Here is a 21,986-nt window from a genome sequence, read left to right on the forward strand (position 1 = left end):
CTTTTATTTTTCTATAGAAGGAATTTCAGCAGACTTGCAGGGAACAGCTGATGAAATCCCTGTCCTCCTTTGTATCTAGTCTAGACTGAAGGTAAAACCACATATTGGATGAATTTTTAACAGCAGTTATGAGTTAGTCCAGATTAAAAACAGCACTGTGAGGAGGGAAAGTAACTCTTTACCCCCACACCATATCAAGATGAACACTGCTTTCATGGAACAATCAACAATAGCATGGGGGGAGTCAGCAAGACCATGGTTGGGAGAAGAGACAGAGAGAGAATGTCGAAGGCTTTCGTGGCCGGCATCCATATTTTTTTGTGGATTTTTCGGGCTATGTGGCCATGTTCTAAAAGAGTTTATTCCTGATGTTTCACCAACATCGGTGGCTGGCATCTTCAGAGAATGTTGGTATAGAACAGTGATGGTGAACCTTTTAGAGGCCAAGTGCCCAAATTGCTACCCAAAACCCACTTATTTATTGCAAAGTGCCGTGTCCCTCTGACTTTCTAATAACAAACTCTGGCAAACTCTGTGCTGGGGCGATGTGCCCACAGAGAGGGCTCTGAGTGCCACCTCTGGCATGAATGCCATAGGTTTGCCATCACTTATATATGTGTGTGTGATCCTGGGTAGGCAGGAATGATTTCTATGTTAATCTGTGTATTGTTCTGTTGTAGATGCCAGGGCTTCAGCAGGGTGGGTGTCCAGAATTCAATTCCCAGCTTGGTTATGAAACCCATGCTTTTAGCTTCAGGGGAAGGCAATAGTAAACTTCCTCTTAACAAATCTTTCCAAGAAAACCCCATGATAGGTTTGCCATAGGTCATCATAAATGATTAGGGTTGGCCTAAGTAAGAAACAACTTGAAGTTGGGTGAGAGGGGATATAGCAGACTTCTTAAGAAAGATTAAAAAGTAGATTTTTTTATTGTCAATATATATGCAAATAGACAATGCATGAAGACTTGTAGGAGAAATACAAATAATAATATGTTAAGTTACATCAATTAACAATAGGTAGATTTTATTGTGCAGCATCAAAAAGCAAGGCTTCAGATATGGCACTTTCTTCTTTTTTGTGGAATCAAATTCCTTCCATCTTCTAGCTTATAATGTTAGGATGCCTGTATATAGCAGCAGTGCAATGACATGTGATGTATAGAATAAGGATTTCTGTAAACATGTTTGATTTAAAAACAATTCTAGAATAGTACATTGTTTTTAAAAGTTTAAATTTTAAATAATAAAAATATCCTTTACTTCTTGTAAATATAATCCTTTAAATTATCAGGTTCAGGGGGATTTTGCTGAGTAAGGTTGGCTGAGTTAGTACCAGAATGAATCTGTTTTGTCACCACTTGTTATTCTATTGAGGAATGCTTATTTTCTTTGCTTGTTTAGATCTCCACTGAAATTATTCAACTATACATGTCACATATATATGCATATACAGATAAGGGGATATACTTTGTCTCTATTGTATTTTGAAGTTTCAATAGTAAATTTAAAAATTTACAATTAAGCTTGGGAGGCTAAAGAGCTGAACCTTAGAAAACTTGAAGCTGTATGGTATGTTTGCTTTTCACATGCCATGGGAACTGTAGTCATTTTTCCAATGATGAAGAAATTAACAGACTTGCATTTTCTAATCCATGACCAGTTTTTTAGTTCATAACTGCACTCTGTTAATGCTATAGCAGCTCCAGAGAAACCTTTTGCTCTCTATTTAGGGTTGCATTCTTCTGAGGTGGATGGGGATAGCCCCCCTTTTTTGCACCATTACCCCTCAACTCTATTTCTACTTTCTTATCCATAAAGGTGCCAGAGGAAAGACTGGTTGCTCTTGCTTCAAGGCTGAATGGATGGCCACAGACAATTAGGCTGAGAGTTACATGAGACCCTAGAGTTGCTGTTTTGATGATTTGGTACTATAAATACCATTTGCGAGTGAGACAGACTAGGCTTCTGGTTTATGATTGCTTATGGTATTAGAAGGCATTGAGGGTCTCAAGGGGATGGAATTGCTCCCAGAACATGATCCAAAATTGGAACAACTCACTGAGAGTTACTGTGTGATGAACAAACCCATTGTTACTTTCTTCATTCCTATCAACTGTAGCAGAAGCAGGTAAACCCTGGCACTCTTGGGGCCTGCATACTTAATAACAACAGATATTGTAGTTGATGAGGCTTTGAGCAAGACCTGCCAAAGCCATTGCAGCCTGAAGCAAAAGACACAAAAGTGCCCCCTTCTGTTCCACGTACCAAAGCTGGCTGGACTGGTAGCTGAAACTAGCAGTCGCTTAGAGTCCTATTCCACACTTGCAGGAGGCCAGTTAGGAGGTGTTCAATAGATATTATGGCACACAGTACTGTGTTCTCCAAGAGAGAGAAATAACTTACCTCTGAGGTTTAGGAGGACCAGACTGGGATTTTTCAGTGTTGCTAGATCAAATTTGCTGCCTCATCAGTTTAATGCTAGGGCTTGAGCAGTCATAAATGAAATCAATGGAAGTAGAGATGCTGATGTTGTACTGCTTCAGTCCTTAATTCTGGAAGCCATTACAACCTAGATCTCTCTGCTTCCAAGCATTTCTCTTACCTTTGACTACTCCAGTTGATCGATGCACATTTGATAGCACACACAAACAGACAGAAGTATTAGATGATCAGAAAGACTGGTAAATGGCCTGTATGATTATTTAAAAATGGCAAATTTATCATAAGAGGGGAAAATAATTGTGTTATTCTTATTTGCATTGTTAAAACATGATGTATAAATTATTGCAATTCATCCAAGTTATAAAGTAAATAGAAACACATTCCTTGCAGCATTCACGCAGAGGGGACATATCTGAGAGCAGGGAAACCTGAAAAATGTCTTCTGTTCCCATTCCAAAATATATTGCTGTGGAAATAATGGTATGATTTCATAATAACCTCATTAAATCTGGACAAAGGAAAAACAAGCACAACTGGGGGGAGGTTGGGTGGTTTTGGTGTTTTTTTTTGGGGGGGGGAATCATATACATTAATTGCCCTGCCAACTTCACTTTTTGACTGGAAGCAAATGGCTTATCGTAAACTACATTTTTAGGGTCTAACTGTGCCTTGAGCTGAATTAGCAATGAAATTGTCACATAAATAATTTTAAAAATGTATTACTTAATGTGTAGTATATTTTACAAACAGTGGAATTTATATCTATTTATATCTACTCAGAGGTAAGTCAAACTAAATTCAACATAGGATTTCAATGTAAACGTTAAACAAAACAGTCTCAAAAGGCAGGTCATAAAGAGGGAGAAGGATTAACGTTATTCACCAACCTTTACAAGAATTGGTGTGCTCTGCATAAATTTGCTGAGCTGAGATTTTCAGTGACTTTACTGAGAACAATTAATTTCCACTGAAGAGTTCTCACATTAAATTATGCACTCTTGAGAGCCTAGTGGAGAGGACTGTCTCCAATGCATGGAATATATCTTTAGTAATTCAAATATGCACATACATTTTATATTAAAATTTAGTATTTTAATTCCTTAGGTTGGGCTGTACTTCTTGCTACTCCAATTAAGTATCACGAAATGGCCATTATGCCATTTTCACAGGGAATTACACTAGCACTGCAACTAGATATCATTAAAGGCATCATTTTTTTGTTTTTCTTTATGCATGATCACTAACAAAATGATCTGGTGATTGCAATTATGTGTATTCCTCTGCTCATGCTGAATCAACATATGTTACTTGATATATGTCCTTAATTTAAAGCTTTAAACTTCTGAGACAATGGTATGTTGGGTTCTTATTACTGCAATAAGCCCCGAATTGTTTAAAATGACTGAAAAGCTTAGGCACTGAAACTATTTGCTTGAATTATATAACTTTTTGTTAATATGGAGATAAATGCCCTCTCTAGCTGCTCCATTCCTCAGGCTTGCAAGGATATACCAGCTATTTAAAACTCTACATGTGAATTGCTTGTAAATGTTGTGGGAATTTTATTCTTATTCTGCCAAAGCTATGAACAGTATAAAATGCTGTAAAATGGCACTATTTGATAGATTTAGACAGCTGTCTTATTCTCTAGAGGTTCACATTTTGTTAATGTTATCCCCACATTGAATAAGAGAAGATTAGATGGTAAGGTCAATGTACAAAAATGGTTGCCAGGACATTTTTTTTAATGGTAAAACTTTTTGTGATGTGATTCAGTAACAAGACTAAAGGGAGAAAGCAATGGAGACAAAAGGCTGCTATTAACCTACAGATGCAGACTATTGCAAGGTTCATTGCAAGATTTGTCACACTGCTTAGCCAATGAGGTGCTGGTATGGCGGGAAGAGACCACCCTTTTCTGGGGTAAGAGGGTACTTTGGTCTCCATGCTCATTTAATCCTGAACCCTTTCTGAATAGAGTGTCAGTTGGATGTACATTGTGCAAAATTATGCATGCACTTTTTAATGCAGACCATTGTTCACTAAGCACTCGACCAAGATTTCTCAACCAAATGCCATTTGTCAGGAGGTCACTTGAAACCCAAGAGTAATGATAGGTGGATGCCAAGTGTAGACCATGTTTCCTTTTGCTGTCTCTATAACAGATTAATTTGGACAAGAACAGGTTATCTATTGCATTTTTCTTACAACCTACAGCTGTACTAAAATTTATGAAATTGCTTGATCTTACTTAGTAATTGAAGAATTCACTTTATAGGCATTCCCTTTGCAGAAGTCTGGGAATGTTTGGTTAAAGTGTCAAGCTGCATTGCTTAAAACATTGCACACTATTGGCATAGGAACAGGTGTTTGATGAACTGTGGGACGAAGGGCACACTTGCTCTTCCCTTCTCTCTGTGTGGGAAGACTTTTCTGTAAAAACAATAGCACAAAGAGAAATTGATATATATCGCAAGCATGAATGCACAGACCAGGTCACAAGTATTGCAGAAATAAACATTTTAAATTCTGAGGATGCAGCTATAGTTCAAATATGAATTAATACTTTAACAATAATTCTGAATACAGCATGTACATCAAATTTATTGATACATTCACACAAAAGGAAAACAGTATTCTGTTAACTCTCCAAGAAGCATTTACATTTTAAACCATATTTGGCAATATTAATAATTTTTATGATTTGTACAAGTATCCTTTTACATAGGCGAGGCTTTAACTAAAGTACGCTCCCATCCAGTGATGTTCCATTCAGTGTGAATTCTGTAATAGATTGCAATAGCATATAACCAATCCAGTCCTGATATAGTGGAAAGAATTCTTATCAACATTTACAGTGACTGGTTGGTTGGTGCTGCTTCTCCGTCGATTATAAGCAAGGGTTGACATAAGGATACATTTCTACATTAGGTCCACAACACATTAAAGTGTGTGTTTGCTCTTTCATTCCCCGTCATTGCAACTAAGTTGGGGGAAAGTGTAACTTTAGAATTTTACAGGACATGTCAAAGCTGTTCATCTAGGTGATGTCTATATTATAAAAAATAAAATAATATAAATATGTAACACAAACCCAGTGCCCATTGTTAAATAAGATACTCACTAAAAAGCAGACCTTCCAGAATAAGATATAATTTAATTATTAAGAACTTGAAACAGTGTAGAAATTAAGCTACAACAGCCAGATTTTTGCATCTATGCCAGGTAAAGTAGTTAAGTGCATAACATTCTGTTACACTGATAGAGGTGTAGATTACAATCTTACAATGAATTGCTGTCTTAATAAGAATGCATTTAGGAGTTCTGAAATATTGTATCCCAATGGGATGATGGACTCACATGGCCATATTTTCCATATCATAACTACCACTTTCATACGACACTTACAGTGGGTGAAGGCCCTTTCTAGAATAGCCCTTTTATAAGATAGAAAATGTTTTTTAATGTGAGGAAGGAAATGGTAATATGTTTATTGTACATGAACTGGATGGCAAGTAGTTATATGAACCTACTTGCCATTTGCAGCTCCTCAATAGTGCTTAAAACTAATTTTAATGATGTCCAGCAGTTTCAAAACTCCTTTCACGATTGCTATAGTTAAAATTATAGACATAAAATTGGCAGGATACTGAAGGATTCATAATGACATCACTGAAAACTTCTTTGTGTCTAGCAGTGGACTTTCTGTGTAAACTATTTCACATGAAGAAATATAATTTTACTGTTCCACTAGTTATGCAACCAGATGTTTGTGCGTGAATTGTACATTTTTGCTTCTCTAAAAATGTAAAAGACAGATATACAAGTCCAATGGAATCACTGGAGTTGCAAAGCAGGATAACAGTCTTTAAAAAAAGAAGAAAAGATTCAAAAATAAATGCCCATTGAAAATGTAGTATCCAAACAGTCCCAGAAACTATACAATATAGCTGGTTAGGTCCAGCAAATAGGATGTCATGTCTATGATCTGATCAAGAATACCTGCCCTTGTCACTCTTCGGATGTTTCTATCCACTTGTTCACACTGAGCACCAAGATATCCTTTTTTACACAAACACTTGTTTGGTCGTATGCAGACGCCTCCATGTCGACAAGCTGGATCGCATTTTGCTGTTTAAAAAAATCAAATTAAAATGGTCTCTTGGGGATTAGAAAATAAGTCACTTGTAGAAAGTTGATGTCACTTTTCTATCATCATGGTAGTCCTAAATTTTTTTTTAAAGCAACCACTTGCTTTTTTAATATAATATAAAGTAACACTTGAGAACTTTTGGGATCGTGTGTGTGCGTGTGTGTGCGTGTGTGCTTTCAAGTTGCCTGTTGACTTATGGCAACCCCATGAATTTCACAGGGTTTCTTATGTAAGGAATATTCAGAGGTAGTTTTGCCTGTTTCTTTCTCTGAAATATAGTCTACAGAACCTGATATTCATTGTCAGTTTCCCATCCAAGTACTAAGCAGGGCTGACCCTGCTTAGTTTGCAAGATCAGACAGGATCTAGTGCCTTTAGAGATGTACTACTCGCTAAAAAATAGATAAAATATAATACATATGTTGTATTTGTAAAAGTATCGTTGTATATAGTTTTCTCTCTTGTACTCTACTTAACAGATTTCATCCTGCATATGCATTACAATTTTTGTAGAAAATGATTTCTTGAGCTTTCTAATCACTACAATCAGTTCTATCTTAAAAGATATTTTAAAAATATAGTAAGGAAATGTATAAAGAAATTTGCATGGCATTTTGTTCAAAGAGGGTTCATGACTCATTGGGAAGGAGCACTGTGGACATCCACAGAGATTCTAGCTAAGCTGTTCTAATTCTGTAGGATTCTTACCATGGCCTTTGGCTAGTACAATAAACATTAACTTGAAACTTGAAAACTGTAGGATTCTAAAGTGAATTGCTTCTGGCTTGTGTGGATGTATCTTCCTTGAACACTCAGTTACTTCAGGCTGTCTAGGCATTCATGTTGTAGGAGGGAGATGTTTTCCAAGGTTGCCTCGGGTTTCTTTTCCCCACTGCACCCATTCCCTCTACATATCACTTGCATCCCTTTCCCATCTTGTCTCACCTCCCATCTTCTGGCACCCAGTATTAGAATTAGCAACCTTTGCTTATCTGAACTCACTAACTGTTAGTTTGCAAGTTCTTCCAAAAACAGCATATATATTTATGGTGATTTCCTGCTTCTTTGGTTTTCCACACCCTCTCACTTCATGCATCATTCAAACCAGCAGCCATTTTACTTTCTTTTTTCTCTCTTCTCCCACACAGAGCACATGTTTTGCAGAGCCTTTCTCCATGATACTATGTCATGTGCATTCTTTTTTTCTCAAAAAGCTGCATATGTTTGACTAAGCACAAGTATTTGTAAGTAAAGTTACTTTAGTATATTTAACAAAGAAGCTTAAGCTTTTTTTCTTTCTCTGCTAGACCATGTGTGTGTGTGGACAGGGGTGTGTGAGACTGGTTGTTGTTCAGCATCTACTTGACAACTGAATATTTTGCTTGAGATATCCACAACATCTCTCACATTTCTGAACAACCAGCAGCTTTCTTTTTGTGGCTGAACATCTTTTGCATTTAACAAAAAATTAACTGATAATTAATGATATTTAAAGACAAAACAGGAGACAGAGATTTTGCTCCTTTTCAAAGTGATAATCACCCTATCCTATATTCTCTGGATACAAGCAATATGCAGAATTCTACATTAATCATCAAATAGACCAATGGTGGGCAAAAGAAAAGTAAATTTTGAATTCATAAACCGAGACTGAAATTCCTAGTTTCTCCCTCTATATATATTTTTTTCACTTTTTATGTATTAACTATTTATTTTCTAATATATATAAAATATATTCTCAGAATGTGTTACAGACTGGCTGTTTTTACTGTGAAATGAATACTAACCAGTTCTGCAGAACTCGCCTTCCCAGCCTTGATTACAGCAGCATTTTCCAGTGGGAGTGCAGTGCCCATTTCGACAATGCCTTGAGCATTCAGATGTCAATATCTGTGTGGGAAGAGCTCTTCTTTTGCATTCTTCTGGGACTAAGGGCCTATAGAAAATTATACAGACAACACGCGTATTTAAAAGTCAGAGTCAAAGACAAATTGTTTATACATTGGCTGAATAAATTTTTCCTCCTCAAAAAAAAGGTGAAAGTTTTTTTAAAAAAATCAAATGTGGAAATTGTATTGTACACAAATGTCAGATTTTTGATGAGGAGGAAATCCATCGTTTTAGAACAGAGTGCTATTCAACATATTCAACTGCCATAGTCAGCAGCAATATTTTCAAGGAAGCCCCAAGGAAACAATTTCATCAGCCATCACTGTCGCACAGTTTAATATTTAGAGAACTCTTGTACCATCTTGTTGAACACTTCCTTTTAGTAATAGGAATGTCTCTTTTTAAAAAATGGTTCAAACATAGAAAAGAATGAAGTTGTCATCCTTTCTTTAAGTGCCAGCTCCCAAACTCCAGTGGTTTTACTGACATATTACATATTTTAAAAAAGTTTTTAGTTCATCTCTATGCCATCTAGCCATCTCTCTCACAAAGCCAATTGATCAGGGTCATTATAAACATATCTTTTGAATTTCTGTTGGTAGTGGTACCCTTCAATAATATTCCTGTTCATATGGAAGCAATTATATTTGAGATTGCATTTCTGTGATACATCACAAAGAACACATATTCACAAACATTATTACAATAAAATAAATGGACTATCTTGTCTTACCACAGGGCCACACTACTTGATAAAATTCATTCCTGCATGCAACAGTGAATAACTGTGCTGTTTTCCTTCTAACTGTGAGAACATACTTGGAAACTACAGAGTTTTCAAGGACTGTTCATGGTTTGGAATGTATTTTTTTTCCACCAAGAAGATGGAATTTTCTGCACAGCAATGTCATTTTCTGTACAGAAAACTCTTGAACTGCATCAGTACATGTCACTGGGAAATTCTCCTTACTGGGGTTTCCTGGCAGTCAAGAAAACCCCCTTTGGCGGACCAGATGTTCTTAAATATTCTTTCCATCCCTATTTTCTACACATAATTTCAGGATCTCAATATTTTGAACCTTTCTCTTATTATATTAGCATATGGGTTCTAGCTATGCATTTTTAGATAATTTGAGCCAAGTTATTCTTGTGGCATGACACCTGAAGTCATAGGCTGCATCTACACTGTAGAAATAATGCAGTTTGATACCATGTTAACTGCTGTAGTTCCATCCTTTCGGATCCTGGGATTTATAGTTTTACAAGGTTTTTAGCCTTCTCTGCCAAAGGGTGCTGGTGCCTCACAAGACTACAAATCCCGGGATTCTGTAGGATGGAGCCATGGCAGTTAAGGTGGTATCAAATTGCAAGATGTCCACAGTGTAGATGCGCCCATAGACAAACCAGGCAAGGAAACTATAATGGAATCCAGAGGGATACATGCCTTGCTAAATAATTTTTCAGTTACCAAGCTGGAAACATAGTTCAGTTCAGTTCATCTTTATTACAGTAATAGACCAGCACAGGTAAAAAAGGGATACAGAATAAAAGAAGGTAATGGTAAAAACAAGGTAAAAACACAGGTTAAAACCACTATTTAAAATATCCTTTTAAAATCCAGTGTGGCAGAACAAGATTAATGCTAGCTGACTGCGGAGGTCATTGCTTGTCGTATTTTAACTACAGCTGCACAGAATCTGGCAAATCTACTGTATATACTTAACTATATGTTGACCTCATGTATAAGTTGAGGGCAGGTTTGGGGGCGAAAATTATGGATTTTGCCATGACCTGTGGATATGTTGAGAGTAAACAGTGTGTGTATGTGTGTGTACAGCAAGAGAGACTCTAACAGAGGCTATTTGCTTCAGCATTTGTTTCAACTTTGGTTTCAGTCTTCATCCAGATAGCTGTGGCCAGCATGGGCAGGAGAGGGACTCTGTTTGTCTAACTGCAGTTAATCAGCTTCGGCTGATACGCCAGCTGCATCCCTACCTGGGCCGGAGGGACCTTGAAACAGTAGTACACGCTCTGGTAACCTCTCGTTTGGATTTCTGCAATGCGCTCTACATGGGGCAATCCTTGTACCATACCCAAGCTGCAACTAGTGCAGAATATGGCAGCAAGACTGGTCACTAATACATCTAGGGCCAGTCACATAACACTGGTCTTAAAAGACCTCCATTGGCTGCCTATTCGCTTCCGGGCGCAATACAAGGTGTTGGTTATTACCTATAAAGCCCTAAATGGCTTGGGCCCAGGGTACTTAGAGGACCTCCTCTCTCCATACAATCCGCCCCGCACACTCAGATCAACAGGGCAGCAACTGCTAAGAGTTCCAGGGGTGAGATTAGTCACTACCACCAGGAGGGCCTTTTCCACCTCGGCCCCCACCCTCTGGAACTCGCTGCCCGTCGAGCTCCGCTCGGCTACCTCCCTGGCCCAATTTAAGAAGGGGTTGAAAACACTCTTTTTTTGAGCAGGCTTACCCCTGACCCCTCCCTCCTGAATGCCCTCCTCCCCCCTCTGCCAGCATCAGTGAGCTGGCATGAGTTTTTTAGTGTTTTTAATGGAATGTTTTAATTGTATTATTGTTTTTACTTTTGTATGTATTTATATTTTGTTGGAAACCGCCTTGATATTTGAAAGGCGGTATATAAAAAAAACATTATTATTATTATTATTATTATTATTATTATTATTATTATTATTATTACTCAGGACTTTCTGTTTGACTCAAGAGAAAAAGAAACTCTCTTGCCACCACAGAGAAAAATCTGAAAGAGCAACTATCATATTACTATACTGACCCACACATAAATCAGCCTGGGATTGTGGGGTTAATTTTTTTGGCATAAAATTTTAGATTTATAGATGAGTGTATATGGTACATATCTGGATTTGTGTCTGAAAGCAGCAAAGAAGTGTAAAATTGAATGGTGCGACCTTGATGTTTATACACTGGAGGTGAGATAAGGCTGAGGCAGATGTTGCTGTAGTACAAGCACTGGAGTAGTACGTGCTCTGTTGTCTCAATTTGGCTAGGATCACAGGGACATACTCTGTCTGAGAAGGGGATCTTCTTATATTGGCCTTCAAGAACAGCTGAAGGGAGGGCATGGCATTGTGCTAAAGTAAAGGCTCTTTGGTGTTTAGTACTTCAGGTTTTGCTAAATAAGCCATAGGTGATGCCAAATATTGGAGTCACTAACAATAAAAGTTGGGCAAAAGCTAGATCTAGCTGTTGCTCTATATCTATCATCCATTGTTTGATGGTTGCTTTAGCTTTTTATATCCCATGCTGACCAAAAGATCTGGAGAGAAACCCAGTGATTCATTGCTTCAACTGTCTTCTCAGATTGACATGACATCCAGGAGTGCTTGTTATCAGCTTCGTCTGATACGCCAGTTGCGTCCCTACCTGGAGCAGCAGGACCTAGAAACGGTTGTACACTCTCTAGTAATCTCTCGATTTGACTTCTGCAATGTGCTCTACATGGGGCAAACCCATGTGCCATGTCCGGAAGCTTCAACTGATACAAAACATGGCAGCCAGACTGGTCACCGGAAAATCCAGGTTCGACCGAATTACACCTATTTTAAAGTCACTACATTGGCTACCTATTAGCTTCCGGGCACAGTACAAGGTGTTGGTTATCATCTATAAAGCCCTACATGGCTTGGGTCCAGTTTACTTGAAGGAACACCTCCTCCCATATAATCCTTCCCATACACTCCATTCCTCTGGGAATTTTTTTTTACAACCAAGAAAGACCAGACTGGCAGTGACCTCCCGGAGATCCTTCTCTGCTGCCACCCCAAAAACTTGGCATGACCTGCCGAAAGAGATTCACCAATTATCCTCATTGGAAGCTTTCAAAAAGGCGACAAAGACCCTTATCTTCTGGCAGGCCTTCCCAGATGGATCATGTCTGGAACCAATTGAATCCACTCTCCTCACCACTTTCTCACTCGCGGATTGTGCAATAATTTTGATGCATTGTTACATATATTTTAACAATGTTTTATTGTTTAATTTTAAACTGGGAGGGAGGGGTTAGGCTAGGGTTTTGTGGGTTTATTGTTTTATCCTTGTGTATCATATAATCATGTTGTTACCTGCCTCTATCTCCAAAATGGAAGAGGCAGGGTATAAATATATATTTCATTCATTCATTCATTCATTCATTCATTCAAGAACTTTTTGTTATCACCATCTGTTTCCACATAGACTGGAATTCATCAGGCAGGGTAAGTGGAGCAATCGGGTGGGAAAGAAGGATAGTCTGAGCCAGTAGCTGAGTATAGTCACCCATGCTCTGGCCTCCATTTTCATATAGTCTGACTGGAAACATAATTTCTACATTTAGGGCCTAAATCAGCCAATAGCCATGTTGGCTGAGAGTGATAGGAAATGAAATTCTGTACACTTGGAGGACACCAGATTCAGGAAGATTAGCCTAAAAAGACGCACTAGGGCAATACTGTGACATCAGTTACTGTCAATAGTATGCACTACTCTGTTTGAACACAGATATGGGCATGTCATTTCACAGTGACAAAAGGTTGGATGGAGTGGAGTGTGGATGTTGAACGCTTTCCTGTGTTTGTACTTTTCTCCCCCAAAACTCATTGTGTTCAGATCAATTAAGCTTTAGGCCCAGGAAAAGTCACTTTTAAGAAGAATGATAAGGTGACATGCTGAAGCCTTCCAGAACTGAATAATTGGTAGGATAATTCCCTGGGACCCAGAGCTGCATCCTACCCCTGCTTCCAGGTCCCATGTTAGGAGAAAGGCAGAAAATACATAAAATAAAATGTACTAAATAAATAAAACAATACATGATTTAAGCATGCCGTTCGTTATATTTCTTCTTAAGAGTAATTTCCCAAAGTCTAACACAAACTCAAAGACACAAATGTGAAGGCTCAGTTTGAAAACAATAGCAGCAGCAGAAATTGTACTATCATGTGAGCAACAAGATCAGCCTATAAAATCATCCTTATTCAGCTGATCTGAGGTGGTAGAGAGGATTGAACAGAGAGGAGAATACAAAGTTTTCTGCCTTCAAAATATCATAACACAAAGATTTTCTATTCCCCCTCCTCCTTTGACCAAGTTGCCAAGCAAATATATAATTTATCATGATAAGTGACTACTTTTCTTGGGATAAATACAGCAACCTTCAGGTATGATTTTTCAATACATTTGCTTTAGTCCTGGGAGGCCTGCCAAGTGTTCATTACTTGATTTACAACAGGGGAGTGATGTGGGGAGGAAGAAAAAGAATCTCCTTTGCTTTCAGATTTTTAAACTCAGCAGCATATCAAATTTATTCTTATATGGTATACTTGCTCATGACCTCTAGTCTTTAAGAAATTCTGTCATATTTGAAAACTAGTCCCCAGCGGAGCCTGTATCAGTGTTAATAGCTGTGAGGTCAATGCAACTGCTAAACAGTTTGTATTACTGTCAGGGTGGTCATGAAAACAACACCTGCTGTATGCGGCCTTGGCAGCTGGGTCAACAGGCACTGTGGGAATTTATCAATTTAGGGGGCCACTTGCATAGCACTTTGACGGATGAATCAGGAAAGAACTGGCTTACAAGGCTAAAGCTGCTCAATTATGTATTACATTCTTTATAGCAGCAGAGAAGGCAACACTCTTTGCATGTGCCAGAAAACAGGCAAAACATAATTGGAATAGGTATCCCCCCCCTTATAAAGTGAAGTATTCAGAGAAGTCCTTAATAGCCAATGATGGGAGGGGGGGATAGAAATACATTGTGTATGGACTGAGATATGTGAGCCTTTAAAAAAAAGAATTAAATGACATCCTCCACAATTGTTCTTATAAAGTTAAACTATTTGGCTTTATAGATTCAAAGACTTTTTAAAGTGGGGAACCTCACTGCATATGGATAAGCAAATGAACTAAGCAAATACTGTTTTTAAAAGCTGAGCTATATTTGTTGAAACATTCATTTTGTCTTGGAGGATTAGGTACAATTTTAATTCAACTGAGTTCATGTGGTTCTGGCTCTTTGCTGACAGTTTTTTCTTATATAATTGCACAGTACTATTTAAAAGCAATCAAACACGTGAAGTAATTTTGGCAAAATCTATGTGTTCCATAAAGCATGTCTCAATGAATAATAGAACAGGAAAGAGGCCTAAACTCATCACAAGGAACTACTGCTTCAAAGAGGTTCTCCCTTGCACCAAGCCATAATAACAGTATTTTAACACCAAATCTCTATCATCCCTCAGCCTCCAACTTTGTTGAACTGTGAATCTCATCAATGATGGTGGTATGGTAATTGCCTGTGTTAGTTGGGAATGATGGAAATGATAGTCAACATATCTGGAAGGCCCCTGGTTTGGGGGAGAGGCAATTTTAAAGCATCATGCACACGAAAAAGGACTGAAATAGACACTTTGCACTATGATGCCTTTACAGTGCTGTAAGCACCATATAATTACCCCCGCAACAACAACAACAACAAAAAAATCAGAAAAGCAAGCTGAATTACATTATGGTTACTCATCTGAATGGGACAGAAAAAATACAAGTACCCTATAATTCTTATCTTAAAACAATTCTTTAATCAAATTTGGCTAAAGGATCTTTATTTGCCCACAGTTAGCTATTGTTGTTGTGTGCTTTCAAGTTGTTTCTGACTTATGGAGACCCTATTATGGGGTTTCTTGGCAGGATTTTCTAAAAGGGGAGGGGTGCCTTTGCATTCCTCTGAGGCTGAGAAAGTGTAGCTAGCTCAAGTTCACACAATGGGTTTCCATAACTGAGTGGGAATTTGAGCACTAGTCTCCAGAGTCATAGTCCAACACTCAACCTATTACATTATGCTGGCTGTCCTAGGTCAGCTATAGGGAAGGTTAGGTGCAGGAAATATATTTATAAAACCCACAGTGCTAATCACTCATAATTTCTAATAACTAATAATTTCTTCGCATCTCGGTTTGCTAATATTTTTTCCTGGAAATCTTTACATTTCTGTCTTTGTTTATGTGGATGCTTAGGACCTTGAAACACTATGACCTTGAAATATCTTGGACTATTTCATTATTTCATATGTGAAATAGTAAAGGTTTGTCACTCTCTGCAAGGAGATTGCAAGATGATATGGACACAAAAAACGTGCAGCAGGTAAACATGTGAATATTGATTTAGAAAGATTGTAAAACAGGATTCTTGATAGTGAAAGATGGGGAGAAAGAACACAGATATAAGAATAAATTAAACACACAAAATAAGGCAGTAAGGCTATAGTTTTGTAACCGTTTTTTATGGTTGTAATGGTTTTCTACGGCTGTAAACCGCTTTGATCTGTGGAAAAGCGGTATACAAATAAATTATTATTATTATTATTATTATTATTATTATTATTATTATTATTATTATTTCATGACACTTTTGTTTAAATCTTTGAATACCCTTCCATATTCCTGATTGGGGCTAACATGATTTCCTGGACAAAATTTGTCCTTTTAAAGTTATATTCCTTATATGCACTTTCCTAGGACTGTGCTGAACTCCATGGGGCTTACGTCTCATTAAATGTGTGAAGCACTGTAAGACAAGAGGAACCTCATTTTTGTGGCAGCTGAATTCAGATATGTATTTTGAAATGGGGAATGCTCCAGCTGAGGTGACTGATTTCTGAGCTGACATTACTTTATGTATGTAAGATATTTATGTATTGCTTTTTAGGTAAGCCTCAAAAATGGCTCACATAAAAAAAATGAACAAACAAACAACAAAACCTAACCATAGAAATGAAATGGTAAAGACAAGGAATATCTCAGTTGATGCCTCTGTGTAGTACTGTTTGTCATGTCCAAAAAGAACGATAAAAGAAAATGAGTGATTGGAATCCCATGAGTGGAAGTCTTCACAAAAGAATTTTCTCCTTTTCCCCATTCACTACATTTCCCTACCCTCACCTCTGCATGCTGAAAATCTGGTTGAAGGGGTCCCTGGATCCAATGACTACAAATATTAAAAAAGTGAATATGAGCATATGAATATGAATAATGTAATGAAAATGCTGTAAACTACTGAGCAATGGCAGACTTTTTTTTAAAATCCACAACCCAAGTAACTTTGATGCTTTATAGCTGGTCACATATTTGTTCCATTTCTTCTTCATCCCACATGCTTTTGAACATGTATGACTGGAGTTAAAAAAGCACGGAGAAAGCCTTCCTACACTGGCTTCCCTTAGAAGATGTTCTTATGGACACTATTATCCAGATAATATGGCATGTGTGATGTCGAGGGCAGAGCTATTTGGTGTAGCTCCTCTCCCCTCTTATACATTGACTGAATGTCTGGGTATTACATTGCTTCTGAAAAGGCACAGAGGCAGTAGGCCTTTGAACACCTTTGGCTGGAGAGCAACAGTGTAGGATGGCTTTTCTTTCATGCTGTGGTTGTAGTTTTCATGGAAGTATCCAGTTAGCCACTCTAGAAACAGGACACGGAACTTGATAAATCCTTCATCTGACCTAGAACTGTTCTTTCAAGGGTTTGTCACCATCAGATCTCATTAGCCCTTCAGATTGCTGACAAGAAGGATTACTAGGTTGTTTAGATAGATATATCATTTAAAAGGAAAGGAAAGGAAATGTTTTGTATCAAACTATTTAATGTGACAGACTGGCATTTTTATCCCTCTGTGGTCCAGGGTACAGTACCATGTTTGTGTCATATTATCATAGTCTTCTAGAAACCTGCCAGGGACTGGCAGCTGTCCACACACCACTTTGAGTAGTACTGTTCTATATCACAAGCTACAAGTCCTGACTAATTGCTTCTGTCAATAGGGAAAATGGAACACATGGAGTAAAATGCTGCCAAAATATTTTATCTATTTTCATTACTGACCTTGTATATAACAGCTTCAGGGCAACCTTTTATTTATGTTCATCACTGACAATTCTAACCAACTTGATATGTCTGGTAATTCTCATGCAACAGCCCCTAGAATCATGCTGGGCCACTAACATCCTCATAACATGGCTGATATCGCATTGTGGCTGGAAATGTACCTACCGAAATTTGTATGATTTTTTTAAAAAAAACTTGTATTTAACTCTCTAGTAAAGGTTATCATGGTCACAAATATCATGCTGAAGGTGGTATGTGCATATGTGCATACATTCCTCCTCCTCTGTTAGCACACCCGGCACATCCCACATTATTTTGGGGTGCAAATGTTTTGTTATATTTTGTTAAAACACCAGTTACATGGATGCCAACAGCATGATCTTGGAAAGTGGTCATGAGTGATCAGATAAGATCTGAGGGCATGTGGAAAGGGCCCATGTAATTTAATGGGTGTAAGTATTGCTTCTTCCCACCCACCACCATGTGCATTTCCTTTTGAAGGTTAAAGATAAAAAAGTCTGTCAACCTAAACCAATAAGCCTATATCCCTGCTAGCCTTCATTGTGTTTCTCAGTACCTCATCCTGTCCCAAACTTCCTTGGGTTGTCCTGATTTTATCACTGCTTGATTAAATCAATGTCACCACCTTCAACCAAAAATATTCCTTTTGTAACTCTGAAGTTAAAGCCATCAACCAGTTGGGGATCCCTTTGTTTCTGAGATTCCTGGAAAATCCACTGAAACTGCCCCAAGACACAGTTCACCCCATAAATATGCCCACTTGGGCACTTCCACTTTCGTCCAGTTGAAATCAGGCAGAAACTGTCCAATTCAAGCCTGATCACTCAGTATTTCTGGGTGCACCACAAAGCAGAGTACTGAGCTCCATCCACTCCCAGCTTTCCCTCCAGACTGGAACTAATATGTATCACCCATTGCAAATCCTTTAATTTGCTATCTACTACCTTTTGTATCTTAGTTCGTGTGTGTGTGTGTGTGTGTGTGTGAGAGAGAGAGAGAGAGAGAGAGAGAGAGAGAGAGATTTATGTGTGTTGATTAACCTTTTTATAAATAAACTAATTTGGAATCTGAGCTTGGAGTTCTTTGGGTTCAGAATTAATATACATAGGCTGAAAGTCCCAGATAGAATTTCCCTGGCCCTCTTACTGCTCCCTATTGAACTAAAGTAATTTTCCAAATTAATACAATTTGTGGGTGCTCTCCTATATTTTGGGGTAATATTTATCATATGCAAAGACTGGTTTGGCCAATTCAAGAGCCCACTGACACAGCCCTAAAAGCCATTTTATGGAAGCTACTATCTGTCTGAATATGCCCTTCAATTTTAACGGAGTGTATCTGATGACTGCTACAGAATATATTCTACCTCTAAACACTTTCAAGTATTAATTCTTATTCACTAACCTACCTTAGTGTATGAATTTCTAGAATATCAAGAAATTCAGTTCAGCGTGTGTACAGTACAGCAGTATTTCACATGCAGTCTCCCCAGGAGTCTTCCATCCCCAAGAAACACAAGCAGGCCCACTGTCTTCCATTCACAAGATGTGACATGGGATCCCACTGCACACAAGTAATGGAAGATCATGTGCACATTGGAATATTGATGCCACTGGTACATTTGCAAATGTATAATGGTTTGCATGCCATGCTGGAACTGTTATATGATGTAGCACAGACAGCCATGTAGTACATGGCCTAAATACCCTAAAGACACCAGATCCTGTCTGATCGTAGAAGCTAGGTATGACCAGCCATGGTTAGTACTTGGATGGGAGACCACCAATGAATACCAGGTGCTGCAGGGTATATTTCAAAAGCAGAAACTGGCAAAAACACCTCTTAAGTATTTCTTGCCTACGAAAACACTATGAAATTCATGGGCCACCATAAATTGACAGGCAACTTGAAGGCATGTGCATGTGTGTGCGTGCACACACACTCTGCACAGATCACTTTTTAATACAAACTAGTTCAACTGAATCACTTGAAATATGTATTAAGTCTATAATGTTTAATTTTGCACAAATATAAAACATTGAGACCTTCTAAAACCCTGTACCAAAGTCTGATAACTATTCAATTTTATCAGTATGATTTCAAATTTAATCCAGAGTAGATGCTGTCATTAGCACTGTGTATTTTCTCCTCTTGTCTTATTTCAGCCAGATATATTATCCTCTGCCATACAATAAATAGCTAACCAGGAACTCTGCATTGGGAGGTCTGGCCTTTCAGGTATGTCATTTTGAGACCACCCTAATCGCCGAGGCAACAAGAGCACAAAGCCAAGGTCAAACAAAGCAACCCTCTTGTAATTAGATACTAATAGTGGATTAAAGGTGTAAAATTCGCCTAAATCCACACACCAATAGACTAAACAATTCAAATGAAGTCAGCAATATTTGTTTTGTAAAAATACTTTCCACTAGAAATCATAAATAAAACAAATATAATACTCATGATTGACTGCAGCAACATCTGCTTCCTAGTTAATAAAACTGCACTTCAGTGGCAGATCCATGACTAAGCATTATAACTTTCCTATAACAAATAACTTTATTGTTAACTCATTTGGAATTCTGAAGTACATAGACTCTCCTCTGTTAAAAATACGTCCTCTAATATCAGCTTCCATGTACTGTTGTCAGTTGCTGTACATCTCAAAAGTTAAATATTCAGACTATATCATCTACTCTACCTGCTGGTTCTCTAAAGTACCCTTTCCCTTCCCAGTAAAAAGGCCATTTGATTATTGTGCTCTTTGTAATTCATTTTTTAAAACCAGTTTTTATTAGGAATCAACAACAGCATACAAAGACTCTATTTATGCAATACTAAGTATGCAAAAACAACATACAGAAAGTGATTATGATTTTCATTTCATCTCTTATTAAATATTCTTTACATGTTTTCCTCTTAGTTGAATGATGCCTAGAACCATTCTAGTTTTATGTTTTTATTATTTTATCATTTATAATGTATTATTGTTTTTTGTTGATGAGTCTCTTTTGCTAATTTTACCATGTTGTTTTATTTGTGGGTTTTGTGCCTTGGTTTTTTTTATACTGTTCTTGTATTTACTGTTTGGATCTATTTTATATTGTGATGGCTTTTAGCTTTTAACAATAAACTTCTATACTATACTTAGTTATAGGGATCTGCAATAAACTTTTTGCCTTAACACATCTTGTCAGCATCTGAAAATACCCTACCAAAATTTCCATTGAAACCTTTGTGGATTGGTTGCATCTGAACTTCTGTTTATATAATAATTATATGGAACCATTGCTCTATATATGCTTCTTTCACCACTAAGACATTTCAAATTATAAATCGGTTTTTGCTCATTGTACCTAGCTCATGTATTGGCAGATTTACTAGAATGAATGACAATTATCTGTCTTGGAAGTGTGCTACTATTGCTGTACTACTTTTGAACTACTTCTGAATCATAAACTAGGATGATTAAAACTTTCTACAAATCTTCACGTATTTTTCACATTCAGTTATTAATTTATAAGATTTTTTATTCTTGTGCTCTATATCCATGTTTATTATATACACATACACATGCAGAATTTGATTCTTTTGTGGGCAGGGTGAAAACTGATTTACGTTTTAATGCACTGTTCTTTAACACAGGTCCTATTGATTACAATAAAAGCTATTTTTAAATAAGGTACCAAAATCACAGCCTAGATTACCCTGTTTGCTGATGTATCTGGAAATCAAAATTATATCCTCATCAAAAAACTTTTCCTTATTTCTATGAAGAATTTCTTACCTTTTGGGGTCAACAATTTTATAGAGTTTTCCATTGTGAGACTGTGTCATGCTTTTAGTACTAGCTAAGATGTAAATCTCACCTGTTAAGCAAACAAATACAATATATTAATAATGGTATTCTCTAAAGTACTTAATTGCTGGTATGTCATAGTGAACTGTATATTTTTTGTAGCCCAAAATATTACAATTAACTAATCCATATGTACAATCCCATGAAAACTCTTATTTCAAATAAAGTAGGAAGTTTACAACTGTACTATTTACACAGTTGATGCTTACTTGGATGAGTTGGGCCCAAAACTTTACTACAATCTTTGTTTTGGTCCCATTAGATAAAATACTAAGGTGGTTTTTTTTAACTCTGTGATCGAGCATATGAACTTGTATAGTCAGACAGAAAGACACTTTCAACCAGTATAGATAAGTAGAGAAAAGATAGATGCTGAGCGATGAAGAACCTGGGCATGAAACATGGGCAAAATAAAGCAGCTTCCAGCCACTTTGAAGGCAGCAGGTTTAGATGACACATAAGGCAAAAAACAGGTGGAAAACAAAACAAAACAAAAAAACACACTACGGGGCTAAAAACTGGAGCAAAAAGAAGCTGGGATACTCCAGCTCAAGGCATAAAATGTGCATCTTTGCACTGACCTATAAACAGCCTGGCACTAATGCGGGACTGAGGCAAAGCAAAAACACAATTGCCAATAATGCAATGGATGTAATGACAACATACACAAAATAGACAGCCCAACAGAAGGGCATAGGGTGAAGGA

The 21,986-nt window shown here is 37.5% G+C and overlaps 1 protein-coding gene across 2 annotated transcripts in view; it reads right to left on the reverse strand.

Annotated features, from left to right (window-relative positions):
- Positions 1-910: 910 nt before the first annotated feature.
- The window catches only part of LOC121931422 (hedgehog interacting protein), a 111,698-nt gene continuing 90,622 nt past the window's right edge, over positions 911-21,986 (reverse strand). The window contains exons 11-14 of one of the 2 annotated variants that reach the window (XM_042469162.1): positions 21,209-21,290; positions 8,385-8,533; positions 6,447-6,575; positions 911-4,877 (exon numbers count right to left, since the gene is read on the reverse strand). In XM_042469162.1, the coding sequence (XP_042325096.1) occupies positions 4,756-4,877; positions 6,447-6,575; positions 8,385-8,533; positions 21,209-21,290 (482 nt within the window). In that variant the 3' untranslated portion in view covers positions 911-4,755. Of the gene's footprint in view, positions 4,878-4,947; positions 6,576-8,384; positions 8,534-21,208; positions 21,291-21,986 lie in introns of those variants that run through there. The other variant, XM_042469163.1, reaches the window with a different exon arrangement.

The sequence above is a fragment of the Sceloporus undulatus genome, chromosome 5 (assembly GCF_019175285.1).
Source record: "Sceloporus undulatus isolate JIND9_A2432 ecotype Alabama chromosome 5, SceUnd_v1.1, whole genome shotgun sequence".
NCBI classification, from domain to species: domain Eukaryota; kingdom Metazoa; phylum Chordata; class Lepidosauria; order Squamata; family Phrynosomatidae; genus Sceloporus; species Sceloporus undulatus.